This window comes from Heterodontus francisci, chromosome 25, assembly GCF_036365525.1.
Source record: "Heterodontus francisci isolate sHetFra1 chromosome 25, sHetFra1.hap1, whole genome shotgun sequence".
NCBI classification, from domain to species: domain Eukaryota; kingdom Metazoa; phylum Chordata; class Chondrichthyes; order Heterodontiformes; family Heterodontidae; genus Heterodontus; species Heterodontus francisci.
In genome coordinates, this window is record NC_090395.1 from 76,290,674 (window position 1) to 76,304,935 (window position 14,262).

A 14,262-nucleotide genomic window follows, 5' to 3' on the forward strand; every position below is an offset into this window, starting at 1 on the left:
CAAATACCACACTGACACAAAGTGACACAATAATCCATTAATACAATTCCCTGACAGAATGACAATACAATTGAACAATATGGTAACATATTAACAGAGATGCCATGACCTAGTATTACAAGAACACACTGACAAAGGCACCATAACTGAATTATGCAACAAAACAAGAATAGACATACAGAACAATTGATTTATAATCAATATACTGCACAGACAGAGTCAATAATGCAGCAATATACCAAAGTATTGATAGGGAGGATGGAGGTTCGGGTGGGGGCAGCAGGGGACAAACAAATCCTCGAATATATTAACATTTAAGTCAGGTTTAGGGAACGGTAGCATAGTGGTTGTGTTACTGGACTAATAATTGTTATGAAGATGCTTCTATATTTTTGCTTAAGTTTTTTTTGAGGGTTCAGTTAAATTGTGGAGATGGATTCATTGGAAGGCTGAAGATTTTATAAATGCTGGACTTTGTTTTGTTGTTGACAGTTCACTGAAAGGACACTGAGATGTTGTTTGAAAACAACCTTTGCTGGAAATCATGTGCTTTAAGCTCAATAAACAACAAAAACCTTGGTGACATGGGAAGATGTTTACAGAGAAGCTACATGTCAAGGTTTATGGAGGCCAGGAGGTTGACTTTCTGTTTGTGGATTAGCTTCTGAGATATTGTTTTGGTTCACTTGGGTTGTGAACTGTTTTGAAGACAGTTGGTGTTTTGCCTGCCAAGGATAAAGAAACCCCAGCTCATTTTGCCTGCAACTCTCTAAGAGACCCTGAGAAGGTCAGTGTGTCAGCTCCTCTTTCCTCCTGTCTTTGGGAAAACCCTACAATTCAAGTATACGTGGGCTGAAACTCCTGATGCCACATATCTCCTGGAAAGCCTACCAGACGATTTCTCGACATCTCCAGACTGAATTGCTTCAGAAAAGATCCCAGTGACCCATCTCTGTATACCTGGACACCAGACCAAAAGGGACAACTGACTTCCTTCCATATCTCCTCTTATTTTTGCAAGAATATGCAAGTATTTGGCCAAAGTATTCTTTTTTTTGTCTTGTTATTTTCATAACAGACCTCTGCAGAGAGAATTTCTGTATTTGCTTTAGTGTATGTGTGTGTGCGTGTGTGTGTGGGGGGTGGGGGGGGGAATTTAAAAAGGGAACTTTCATATTTAGTTCTCCCTGTGACTGCGTGGGTTTCCTCCGGATGCTCCGGTTTCCTCCCACAGCCAAAGACTTGCAGGTTGATAGGTAAATTGGCCATTATAAATTACCCCTAGTATAGGTAGGTGGTAGGGGAATTGAGGGAAGGTGGGGATGTGGTAGGAATATAGGATTAATATAGGATTAGTATAAATGGGTGGTTGATGGTTGGCACAGACTCGGTAGGCCGAAGGGCCTGTTTCAGTGCTGTATCTCTAAATAAATAAAAATAAATATTTCAATCTGTGTGTTCATGCTTTGCTTCATTCCTGGATAAGTTTTGTTTGATAATAAACTGATAAATTGTTGCTTATTAAAGAAACCTGTTTGGTGTACTTTATTCTGAAATAAAGAGCAGAATATATGATTGACCGCATCAGTAACTGGGTAAAACATTTAAATATATGTTGTGTGCTGTGGAGAAGTGGAACTAGAAAAGACAGTGCACTCCTCTCACCTCAGTTGTAACATAATCCAGAGGCCTTAAGACACGAGTTCAAATCCCACTACGACAGCTGGGCAATTTAAATTCAGCTAATTAAATAAATCTTGAATTAAAAAGATCGTCTCAATTATGATGACCATGAAACTACCAGATTGTCATTAAAAACCCATCTGGTTCACTACTAAAAATCTGCTGTTCCTACCTGGTCCAGCCTATATGTGACTCCAGACCCAGAGCAATGTGCCTAGCAAGCCACTTGGTTAAGGGAAATTAGGGATCAGCAATAAATGTCAGCCTTGCCAGAACCACCCACATGCTGTGAATAACAAAAAAGAAAGACAATAAAGCCCAATTCCTTTGCTGTGCCACCAGATTCCTGTCAGATGACTGATGAGAATGCTTGGCAAAGGCTGGGAGTCCAATACATCACTTGAATAGACGGTCCCAGCCATACCAACAGGTACAAAACTAACAAATTGCAAGTCCATTAAATGTAATTTGGGATGAAATCTTCAAAGTGCTAACGACATCATGAGGGAGGGAATTATCAGAGAAGCTTCCAATTGATTGGAAACTAGCCAGTGTGGTACCTATGGTCAGAAGAAGCTAATAAAACAAACTCGAGTAACTGCAGATCTATCAGACTGACACCAGTAACTAGCAAGATGATGGACTCAATGGGAAATAACCTGAGGATTATCTTTGCAAATATAACCCAGTAAATGATGGTCAGCACAGAATGAGAAAGATCCAATACTCTGAACAGTCGCTTTCAATCCTTTAAACAAGGGATATCCCGAGTGGATGATGCAGCACTTTGAGAGAGTAGGCCAGATTTTCAAAGGGCCACAGGATCGGGAGCCAGAGCGAACGTGATTTGAAGATCGCAGTCCCAGAGGTTGTTCCAGAACACGATGTGTGGTGGCAGGGGGGAAGGAACAGGGAAGTCGCTGGCCTCCAATTAAGGGCCCATTAAGCTCCTTAAGGAGTTTGTTAACAGGCTGGGAAGGTCGACACTGCAATTTTGGAAGGGGATTGTGGTGAACCTGAACAGTTTGGTGCATATTATTGCACAGCTCTCAGGTTCGCTGTGGGGCAAAGGGAAAGTAATTTTTTTAATTAAAATTATCGGGAGCCCCGTTATTCTGCATGGGGATTTGCGCAATACCTTTGTTGTGACTGTTTTAACTCTAATTGGGTGCCAAGCTTGTCTCCTGTCCAATCAGGCCATTAGCATTTCAAAATAGTGTTGTGTGAGCAACACAGTGGAGGTGCACGGTTGTGACAAGGAAATTATCCGGGCGTTGGGTTCCCGACCCCAGATTGAAAATCAAGCCCAGGGCATCTTTAATTCAACACAACATTTAAAGGGGAAAATTAGCTTGCATTTATATTGCACCTTTCATGACCTCAGGATGGCCCAAAGTATTTTACAGCCAATGAAGTACCTTAAAAAACAAACTGGTAGTCTCTTTTGCAATGTAGGGAAACTCAGCAGCTAATCTGCACACAGCAACAGTAATTAGGTAATGACCAGATAATTGGTTAGTGATTACTTAGAATTATGTCGAATATAAAACATTGCTTCAGGTCATTCAACTCAACCAGTCCATGCTGGTGTTTCTGTTCCACTGTAATGTTGGTTAATACTGGCCAGGACATGTGGAGAACTCCCTTGCTCTTCTTCAAAATAGTGACTTGGGGTCTTTTGCATTAACCTTACAGGGCATCTAAAGTTCCACATGAAAGGCTGTTTTGGATCTACATAAAGGTCTTGAATTCAGAAATGAAATGTAATTTGGTCACATTTGTAACTGATAGCAAACTAAGGAGAGCAATGGAGTTTGAAGGCTCTGCTCAGAAGTTACAGAAGGATTCAGTGGTCGATCTCTAGCAGGTATAATTCAGCACAGATAAATGCAAACATTTACACAATGGAAGATTAAAATAAAGGGAGCTACTTTACTCAATGAATGGTGTTGAACCAACTAGGGAAGAGGTCGAGAGAAATCTGGGAGTGATTGTAGAATTTACATCTTCCGTGTCCAGTCACTATGGACCCATGACTTACAAGAAAAAACAATGAAAAAACAAAAGAACTTGTATTTCTATAGCACCTATTATGACGCCCCTAGGAGCTTTACAGCCAATGAAGTACTTTTGAAGTGTAATCACTGTTGTAATGATGGAAAACAGCTGAGCCAATTCAGTAGCCTACAGGTCTCCGGGTGTTCGGCTGAAACTGCATTGTGCTCTGATCAGAAGCCAGTTGGAGTTTGCACTCACTGAGGCACTGAGAAGTTTTCAAGGCCTTGAGTGGACTGATTGCTACTATCAGAGGGGCAGAGTTGTGGGAAAGGTTATAAAAATGTGTACTTTTTAAACTTTAAAAGTCAAATGAGAAGAGACCCAAGCGAGGCATATAAGGTACTGAGAACAGTAGGAATGATTAATCCTGAGACAGCAGACGGCACAGTGGCACAGTGGTTAGCATCGCAGCCTCACAGCTCCAGCGACCCGGGTTCAATTCCGGGTACTGCCTGTGCGGAGTTTGCAAGTTCTCCCTGCGACTGCGTGGGTTTCCGCCGGGTGCTCTGGTTTCCTCCCACAGCCAAAGACTTGCAGGTTGATAGGTAAATTGGCCATTATAAATTGCCCTTAGTGTAGGTAGGTGGTAGGAGAATTGAGGGAAGGTGAGGATGTGGTAAGGAATATGGGATTAATGTAGGATTAATATAAATGGGTGGTTGATGGTCGGCACAGAATCGGTGGGCCGAAGGGCCTGTTTCAGTGCTGTATCTCTCTATGACTCTAAACCAGGACTGCAGGACAAGTGGATGCACTAGTATAGAACAAAGACAAGACTGACATCAAAAGCCCTTCTTCACAGAGAGAGAGAACGAGAGCTAGCTCTGGGATGGATTCCAGGTAAGGGAGTAAAATCATACCTGGCACAGCTACACAAAATGATGGAGGGTCCATGGGCTTCAATGGGAGGAGGAGGCAGTTGGCATTCCTCACCCTTTGCCTTTAACTTTGCAAACTTACGCATTACCCAATTGCTGCTATTTTTAAAACCAACAGGAGGTAATCCTACTTTAGGAACGCAATCGGTAACAAAATGATAGCAGCAAGACCAGCTCCTGTAAAGCAGAGCCGTTAAAAACCAGTGATGTGTGAAGGTTTACAACATCAAAGGGCCAACCTCCAGCTTTTCCCCCTCTCACATGGGGTCCTAAAGTCAGCAATAAAAAGCAAACCTTTAAAATGACTTTTTAAAATGTGACTTCAAGAAAAAATATAAAGGTTTTGGATACTGACAGAAATAATACTCCCAGCATCCCACCCATTGCCTCTTGGCCTCACAGCTGCCTGAACACTTTAAATTGATTTAAATTAGAATTTGAAATTTAGATTTATATCTTCATTGCCCTCTCCCCCACAACTCTTCTACCACTGCAACTCCACCCACCCACCCGCCAATCCTGCCCTGACTTTCCATGTGTAACCTTACTCAATAGATGTTATCAATTACTCAACTATGAGCGGGGATCGCACACTGATCTGACATCTACATTAACTGTAACAGCCTAACCTTAATCTAGCCCTTAACCCTAAATCCTAATCCTAACCTAACCCAAATCCCTATCATAACCTCAAACTCTAACCCTAATTTCCGAACACTAAACACCTTAACCCAACCCCCATAAAGTACAGATCAGTCATGAATGGCTAAACAGGCTCAAGGGGGTTGAATGGTCTTCTCCTGTTCCTATGTTTAATGCCAAACCAGGGTTTGGCAGCAGCAGAGTTGGAACAGAGCTAAGGATGTGCTGCAGCTTCAGGAGCCAGAAACCATCCAAGCGAGCTGGTTTTTATGAGGCTCTTCTGGAGGCCCAGATTCTGCCACTGTCTGAGGTAAAGGGCCACTGTTGGATGCTGCCCATCAGCAATTTTGTTCTGAGCTCTTAGCCCACCTGTCCTGCCCAGCAATGTGGTCTTTGCTTTGCTGGCATGTTTGGAACTTTCCTCTGCTTCAGAGAAAGCCTGCAAGGTAGCAAGTGGAGAGTTCGAAACAGCTGAGTACAGAAAATCAGGTGCATGCACACTCGCTTCACAGATGAGATGTGAATATTAGTTGAAATGCACAAATGTCTACTCTCTCCCTCCCACTCTCCCATTTGCCTACGTAGTGATGAGTCCAGGGCTCTGCCATTAGTACCAGCTGCAGCACAGCTGGTAAGACACTCATTTCGGAGTCAGGATGTTGTGGTTTCAAGTCCCACTCCAGAGACTTGAGCATGAAATCTAGTCCTTCATTCCCGGTATAGTACGGAGGGAATACAGCACTGTCGGAGGGTCAGTACTGAGGGAATACCGCACTGTCGGAGGATCAGTACTGAAGGAATACTGCACTGTCGGAGGGTCAGTACTGAGGGAATACCGCACTGTCGGAGGGTCAGTACTGAAGGAATACAGCACTGTCGGAGGGTCAGTACTGAGGGAATACAGCACTGTCGGAGGGTCAGTACTGAGGGAATACTGCACTATCGGAGGGTCAGTACTGAGGGAATACAGCACTGTCGGAGGATCAGTACTGAGGGAATACCGCACTGTCGGAGGGTCAGTACTGAAGGAATACAGCACTGTCGGAGGGTCAGTACTGAGGGAATACAGCACTATCGGAGGGTCAGTACTGAGGGAATACAGCACTGTCGGAGGGTCAGTACTGAGGGAATACAGCACTGTCGGAGGGTCAGTACTGAAGGAATACAGCACTATCGGAGGGTCAGTACTGAGGGAATACAGCACTGTCGGAGGGTCAGTACTGAAGGAATACTGCACTGTCGGAGGATCAGTACTGAGGGAATACAGCACTGTCGGAGGGTCAGTACTGAGGGAATACAGCACTGTCGGAGGGTCAGTACTGAAGGAATACAGCACTGTCGGAGGGTCAGTACTGAGGGAATACTGCAATATCGGAGGGTCAGTACTGAGGGAATACTGCACTGTCGGAGGGTCAGTACTGAAGGAATACTGCACTGTCGGAGGATCAGTACTGAGGGAATACAGCACTGTCGGAGGGTCAGTACTGATGGAATACAGCACTGTCGGAGGGTCAGTACTGAAGGAATACAGCACTGTCGGAGGGTCAGTACTGAGGGAATACTGCACTGTCGGAGGGTCAGTACTGAGGGAATACTGCACTGTCGGAGGGTTAGTACTGAGGGAATACTGCACTGTCGGAGGGTCAGTACTGAGGAAATACTGCACTGTCGGAGGGTCAGTACTGAGGGAATACTGCACTGTCGGAGGGTCAGTACTGAGGGAATACTGCACTGTCGGAGGGTCAGTACTGAGGGAATACTGCACTGTCGGAGGGTCAGTACTGAGGGAATACTGCACTGTCGGAGGGTCAGTACTGAGGGAATACTGCACTGTCGGAGGGTCAGTACTGAGGGAATACTGCACTGTCGGAGGGTCAGTACTGAGGGAATACTGCACTGTCGGAGGGTCAGTACTGAGGGAATACTGCACTGTCGGAGGGTCAGTACTGAGGGAATACTGCACTGTCGGAGGGTCAGTACTGAGGGAATACTGCACTGTCGGAGGGTCAGTACTGAGGGAATACTGCACTATCGGAGGGATAGTACGGAGGGAATACAGCACTGTCGGAGGATCAGTACTGAGGGAATACCGCACTGTCGGAGGGTCAGTACTGAGGGAATACAGCACTGTTGGAGGGTCAGTACTGAGGGAATACAGCACTGTCGGAGGGTCAGTACTGAGGGAATACAGCACTGTCGGAGGATCAGTACTGAGGGAATACTGCACTGTCGGAGGGTCAGTACTGAGTGAATACTGCACTGTCGGAGGGTCTGTACTGAGGGAATACTGCACTATCGGAGGGTCAGTACTGAGGGAGTACTGCACTGTCGGAGGGTCAGTACTGAGGGAATACAGCACTGTCGGAGGGTCAGGACTGAGGGAGTACTGCACTGTCGGAGGGTCAGTACGAAGGGAATACAGCACTGTCGGAGGGTCTGTACTGAGGGAATACTGCACTATCGGAGGGTCAGTACTGAGGGAGTGCTGCACTGTCGGAGGGTCAGTACTGAGGGAATACAGCACTGTCGGAGGGTCAGCACTGAGGGAATACAGCACTGTCGGAGGGTCAGTACTGAGGGAAAACAGCACTGTTGGAGGGTCAGTTCTGAGGGAATACTGCACTGTCGGAGGGTCAGCACTGAGGGAATACAGCACTGTCGGAGGGTCAGTACTGAGGGAAAACAGCACTATCGGAGGGTCTGTACTGAGGGAATACTGCACTATCGGAGGGTAGGTACTGAGGGAGTGCTGCACTGTCGGAGGGTCAGTACTGAGGGAATACAGCACTGTCGGAGGGTCAGCACTGAGGGAATACAGCACTGTCGGAGGATCAGTACTGAGGGAATACTGCACTGTCGGAGGGTCAGTACTGAGGGAAAACAGCACTGTTGGAGGGTCAGTTCTGAGGGAATACTGCACTGTCGGAGGGTCAGCACTGAGGGAATACAGCACTGTCGGAGGGTCAGTACTGAGGGAAAACAGCACTGTCGGAGGGTCAGTACTGAGGGAATACTGCACTGTCGGAGGGTCAGCACTGAGGGAATACAGCACTGTCGGAGGGTCAGTACTGAGGGAAAACAGCACTGTTGGAGGGTCAGTTCTGAGGGAATACTGCACTGTCGGAGGGTCAGCACTGAGGGAATACAGCACTGTCGGAGGGTCAGTACTGAGGGAAAACAGCACTGTCGGAGGGTCAGTACTGAGGGAATACTGCACTGTCGGAGGGTCAGTACTGAGGGAATACAGCACTATCGGAGGGTCTGTACTGAGGGAATACTGCACTATCGGAGGGTAGGTACTGAGGGAGTGCTGCACTGTCGGAGGGTCAGTACTGAGGGAATACTGCACTATCGGAGGGTCAGTACTGAGGGAGTGCTGCACTGTCGGAGGTTCAGTACTGAGGGAATACAGCACTGTCGGAGGGTCAGCACTGAGGGAATACAGCACTGTCGGAGGATCAGTACTGAGGGAATACTGCACTGTCGGAGGGTCAGTACTGAGGGAAAACAGCACTGTTGGAGGGTCAGTTCTGAGGGAATACTGCACTGTCGGAGGGTCAGCACTGAGGGAATACAGCACTGTCGGAGGGTCAGTACTGAGGGAAAACAGCACTGTCGGAGGGTCAGTACTGAGGGAATACTGCACTGTCGGAGGGTCAGTACTGAGGGAATACAGCACTATCGGAGGGTCTGTACTGAGGGAATACTGCACTATCGGAGGGTAGGTACTGAGGGAGTGCTGCACTGTTGGAGGGTCAGTACTGAGGGAATACTGCACTTTCGGAGGGTCAGTACTGAGGGAGTGCTGCACTGTCGGAGGGTCAGTACTGAGGGAATACAGCACTGTCGGAGGGTCAGCACTGAGGGAATACAGCACTGTCGGAGGATCAGTACTGAGGGAATACTGCACTGTCGGAGGGTCAGTACTGAGGGAAAACAGCACTGTCGGAGGGTCAGTACTGAGGGAATACTGCACTGTCGGAGGGTCAGTACTGAGGGAATACAGCACTGTCGGAGGGTCTGTACTGAGGGAATACTGCACTATCGGAGGGTCAGTACTGAGGGAGTGCTGCACTGTCGGAGGGTCAGTACTGAGGGAATACAGCACTGTCGGAGGGTCAGTACTGAGGGAATACAGCACTGTCGGAGGGTCAGTACTGAGGGAAAACAGCACTGTCGGAGGGTCAGTACTGAGGGAATACTGCACTGTCGGAGGGTTAGTACTGAGGGAATACTGCACTGTCGGAGGGTCAGTACTGAGGGAATACTGCACTGTCGGAGGGTTAGTACTGAGGGAATACTGCACTGTCGGAGGGTCAGTACTGAGGGAATACTGCACTATCGGAGGGTCAGTACTAGATGGAATACTGCACTGTCGGAGGGTCAGTACTGAGGGAATACTGTACTGTCGGAGGATCAGTACTGAGGGAATACTGTACTGTCGGAGGATCAGTACTGAGGGAATACTGCACTGCTGTCTTTCGGATAAGTGTTAAACTGAGGCTCCGTCCTCTCAGATCGGCATAAAAGATCTCATTACACTATTTTAAAGAAGGGCAGGGGAGTTCTCTCTGGCTTTCCGGCCAATATTTATCCCTCAACCAAGATCACTGAAACAGATTATCTGTCCTCACCCAACTTCCACAGACAGGCTAGAAATTCTAGTACTGTACTCATCAGCATGAGATCTTCTGTCTATTTTAGGTAATTAGGTGAAAGTGACTGATTGCAGGGGCTGGATTCCTACTCCATGTCCTTTCTGGCTGCAATGTAAACTGCTTCTCCTCTTCCCCAGTCCATGCTACTTCTACTTGAGCTGACACCCCGGCACTGTCCAGCTCACACCCCGGCACTGTCCAGCTGACACCCTGGCACTGTCCAGCTCACACCCCGGCACTGTCCAGCTGACACCCTGACTCTGTCCAGCTGACACCCTGGCACTGTCCTGCTGACACCCTGGCTCTGTCCAGCTGACACCCTGACTCTGTCCAGCTGACACCCTGGCTCTGTCCAGCTGACACCCTGACTCTGTCCAGCTGACACCCTGGCACTGTCCAGCTGACACCCCGGCTCTGTCCAGCTGACACCCTGACTCTGTCCAGCTGACACCCTGGCACAGTCCAGCTGACACCCTGGCACAGTCCAGCTGACACCCTGACTCTGTCCAGCTGACACCCTGGCTCTGTCCAGCTGACACCCTGGCACTGTCCTGCTGACACCCTGGCTCTGTCCAGCTGACACCCTGACTCTGTCCAGCTGACACCCTGGCACTGTCCAGCTGACACCCTGGCTCTGTCCAGCTGACACCCTGGCACTGTCCTGCTGACACCCTGGCTCTGTCCAGCTGACACCCTGGCTCTGTCCAGCTGACACCCTGGCTCTGTCCAGCTGACACCCTGGCACTGTCCTGCTGACACCCCGGCACTGTCCTGCTGACACCCTGGCTCTGTCCAGCTGACACCCTGACTGTGTCCAGCTGACACCCTGGCACTGTCCTGCTGACACCCCGGCACTGTCCAGCTGACACCCTGACTGTGTCCAGCTGACACCCTGGCTCTGTCCAGCTGACACCTCGGCACAGTCCAGCTGACACCCCGGCACTGTCCTGCTGACACCCCGGCACTGTCCTGCTGACACCCCGGCACAGTCCAGCTGACACCCCGGCACTGTCCTGCTGACACCCCGGCACTGTCCAGCTGACACCCTGACTGTGTCCAGCTGACACCCTGGCACTGTCCAGCTGACACCCTGACTGTGTCCAGCTGACACCCCGGCACTGTCCTGCTGACACCCCGGCACTGTCCAGCTGACACCCTGACTGTGTCCAGCTGACACCCCGGCACTGTCCAGCTGACACCCTGACTGTGTCCAGCTGACACCCTGGCACTGTCCAGCTGACACCCTGACTGTGTCCAGCTGACACCCCGGCACTGTCCTGCTGACACCCCGGCACTGTCCAGCTGACACCCTGACTGTGTCCAGCTGACACCCCGGCACTGTCCTGCTGACACCCCGGCACTGTCCTGCTGACACCCTGGCACTGTCCAGCTGACACCCTGGCTCTGTCCAGCTCACACCCTGGCACTGCCCAGCTCACACCCTGGCACTGTCCAGCGAACACCCTGGCACTGCCCAGTTCACACCCTGGCACTGTCCAGCGAACACCCTGGCACTGTCCAGCTCATATCCTGGCACTGTCCAGCGAACACCCTGGCACTGTCCAGCTGAAATTAGCAAACTCAGCACCAAACATAGATTGAGCCTGGAACCTGTTGAAGAAAATACTTTCAATTGTGCACTGGCTGAATGGCCAGCTCCAAACCATGCTGAGTGTTAGCTCACCATTAAAGAGTTGTGCCTTTGTCCTCTGCTGCCAGAGTTGGTGAGATCCACTCTTCTGAGTCCTTCATCCTGATCTGCTATGGCACTATGCAACAAGGCAGCACATCACAATGGAAATTAAAAGGAAATGAAGACTTACATTTATATAGTGCCTTTCATGAATTCAGGATGTCCCAAAGTACTTTACAGCCAATTGCTGTCTGCCTTTCCACTGCTGGAAAAGGCCGTGTATGTTGGATGAAGACTGAGATTGATAGAAAGTAAGATCAATCTTACATTTATATAGCACCTTTCACAACCTCAGGACATCCCAAAGTGCTTTACAGCCAATGAAGTATTTTTGAAGTGTAGTCACTGTTATAATGTAGGAAATGCAGCAGCCAATTTGTGCACAGCAAGCTCCCACAAATAGCAATATGCTAATGAGTAGATAATTTGTTTTTTGCAATGGGATCCAAGGAAATGCAGAAAGATGGATACAAAATTGGTTCAGTGGCAGGAAACAAAGGATAATTGTTGACGGGTGTTTTTGTGACTGGAGGGCCGTTTCCAGTGGCGTTCCACAGGGCTCAATACTGGGTTCCCTGCTTTTTGTGGTATATATTAGCAATTTGGATGTAAATTTAGCGGGTATGATCAAGAAGTTTGCGGATGACGCAAAGATTGGCCGTGTGGTAGATAGTGAGGAGGATAGCTGTAGGCTGCAGGAAGATATTGATGGTCTGGTCAGATGGGCAGAAAAGTGGTAAATGGAATTCAACCTGGAGAAGTGTGAGGTGATGCATTTGGGGAGGTCAAACAAGACAAAGGAATACACGATTAATGGGAGAATACTGAGAAGTGTAGAGGAAGTGAGGGACCTTGGAGTGAATGTCCACAGATCCCTGAAGGTAGCAAGACAGGTCGATAAGGTGGTTAAGAAGGCATATGGAATCCTTTCCTTTAATAGCCGAGGTATAGAATATAAGAGCAGGGAGGTTATGCTGGAACTGTATAACTCATTGGTTAGGCCACAACTTGAGTACTGTGTGCAGTTCTGGTCACCTCATTACAGTAAGGATGTAATTGCACTAGAGAGGGTACAGAGGAGATTTATGAGGATATTGCCAGGACTGGAAAAATGCAGCTATGAGGTAATATTGGATAGGCTGGGGTTGTTCGCCTTGCAACAGAGAAGACTGAGGGGAGACCTGATTGAAATGTACAAAAATGTGAGGGGCTGGATAGAGTGAAGGTGAAGGGCCTATTTACATTAGCAGAGAGGTCAGTGACTGGGGGGCATAGATTTACAGTGATTGGGAGAAAGATTTGAGGGGAGATGAGGAAAAATGTTTTCACAAAGAGGGTAGTGGGAGTCTGGAACTCACTGACTGAAAGGATAGAAGAGGCAGTAACCCTCAACTGATTTAAAAGGACACAATCTCAGAATATAGGCAAGCCATGTAGGACTGAGATGAGGAGGAACTTCTTTACTCAGAGGCTGGTGAATCTTTGGAATTCTCTGCCCCAGAGAGTGGTGGAAGCTCAGTCACTGAGTAAATTCAAGACAGAGATCGATAGATTTCTAGTTGCTAATGACATCAGGGATATGGGGATAGTGCGGGAATATGATGTTTAGGTAGATGATCAGCCATGATGTAGAATGGCAGCGCAGGCTCGAAGGCCTGAATGGCCTACTTCTGCTTCTATGTTCCTAAAAGGTGTCTGGATATGCACCTCAAGTGCTGTAACCTGCAGAGCTAAGGAGCACATGCTGGAAGGTGGGTGTAGACTAGGTGGCTTGTTTTTTGGCCGGCACAGACATGATGGGCCAAGTGGCCTCTTTCTGTGCCATAAACTTTCTATGATTTCTACATTGATTGAAAGTCAAATATTGGCCAGAACATAAGGGATAATTCCCCTGCTCTTTGTGAAAATAGGACCTTGCGATATTTTATGTCCACCAAGAGGGCAGATGAGGCCTCAGTTTAACATCTCATTCAAGAGGCAGCACCTCAAATATGGGTTGTCCCTGGAATGGGACTTGAACCTACAACATTCCTGACTCAAGGATAGGAGTGTGACTCACTGAGCTACAGTCAAGACTGCAAATATGAAGGAGAAAGCTGGTGAATGTTGTTTCCCAATGGTTTTCATTCCCGACCATGGGCAACCACTCTTGTTAAAAGTGCGTATGGGTCAAATTCAGGAGAGGATCTGTGCAGCCTTCTACAGTTGAACTGCCTGTCAATGCTCAATGTCCAGATTCTTGCATAAAGAATGGCCATGCATGTGCAGTAGTGGAACGCTGTTGACACTCATGCGAGCAATGAATCGGCAGCTTTTTGAGTAGAGCGACAGGAAGCTGGAGGGAAAAGCAGCTTCCATGCAGAGAAAGTGCAATAAGAAACCGCAGGTTGAACATGTGTCCACAAGATGCTTTTTTCCACAGTAAAAGCAGCACTGTGTTTCCTGAAAGCTCATACTGAGTGTGGAGTCAGTCTTTACACCCTGACTGCCCCCTGCTTAACCCCACTGAAAAAGCAAAAAAAAAAGCAAATTGACCCCCCTGTGGATGAATTTCCATTAAAAGTAATATTTTGGCAGGCTTGGAAAGAAAAGATAATTTAATTCTAGTGAGACACATACCAGATTTATGAAAAGACTGGATTGTGTCAAA

At 47.9% G+C, this 14,262-nt stretch overlaps 1 protein-coding gene across 8 annotated transcripts in view; it reads right to left on the bottom strand.

Annotated features, from left to right (window-relative positions):
• Nucleotides 1–14,262, bottom strand: part of foxp4 (forkhead box P4) — a 500,447-nt gene that overhangs the window by 282,506 nt on the left and 203,679 nt on the right. Inside the window, exon 1 of one of the 8 annotated variants that reach the window (XM_068057555.1) lies at nt 11,604–11,636. The exons of the other annotated variants lie outside the window; for them this stretch is intronic. Coding sequence (XP_067913656.1) covers nt 11,604–11,606 — 3 coding nt within the window. The 5' untranslated portion in view covers nt 11,607–11,636. Of the gene's footprint in view, nt 1–11,603; nt 11,637–14,262 lie in introns of those variants that run through there. 8 annotated transcript variants of the gene reach the window in all.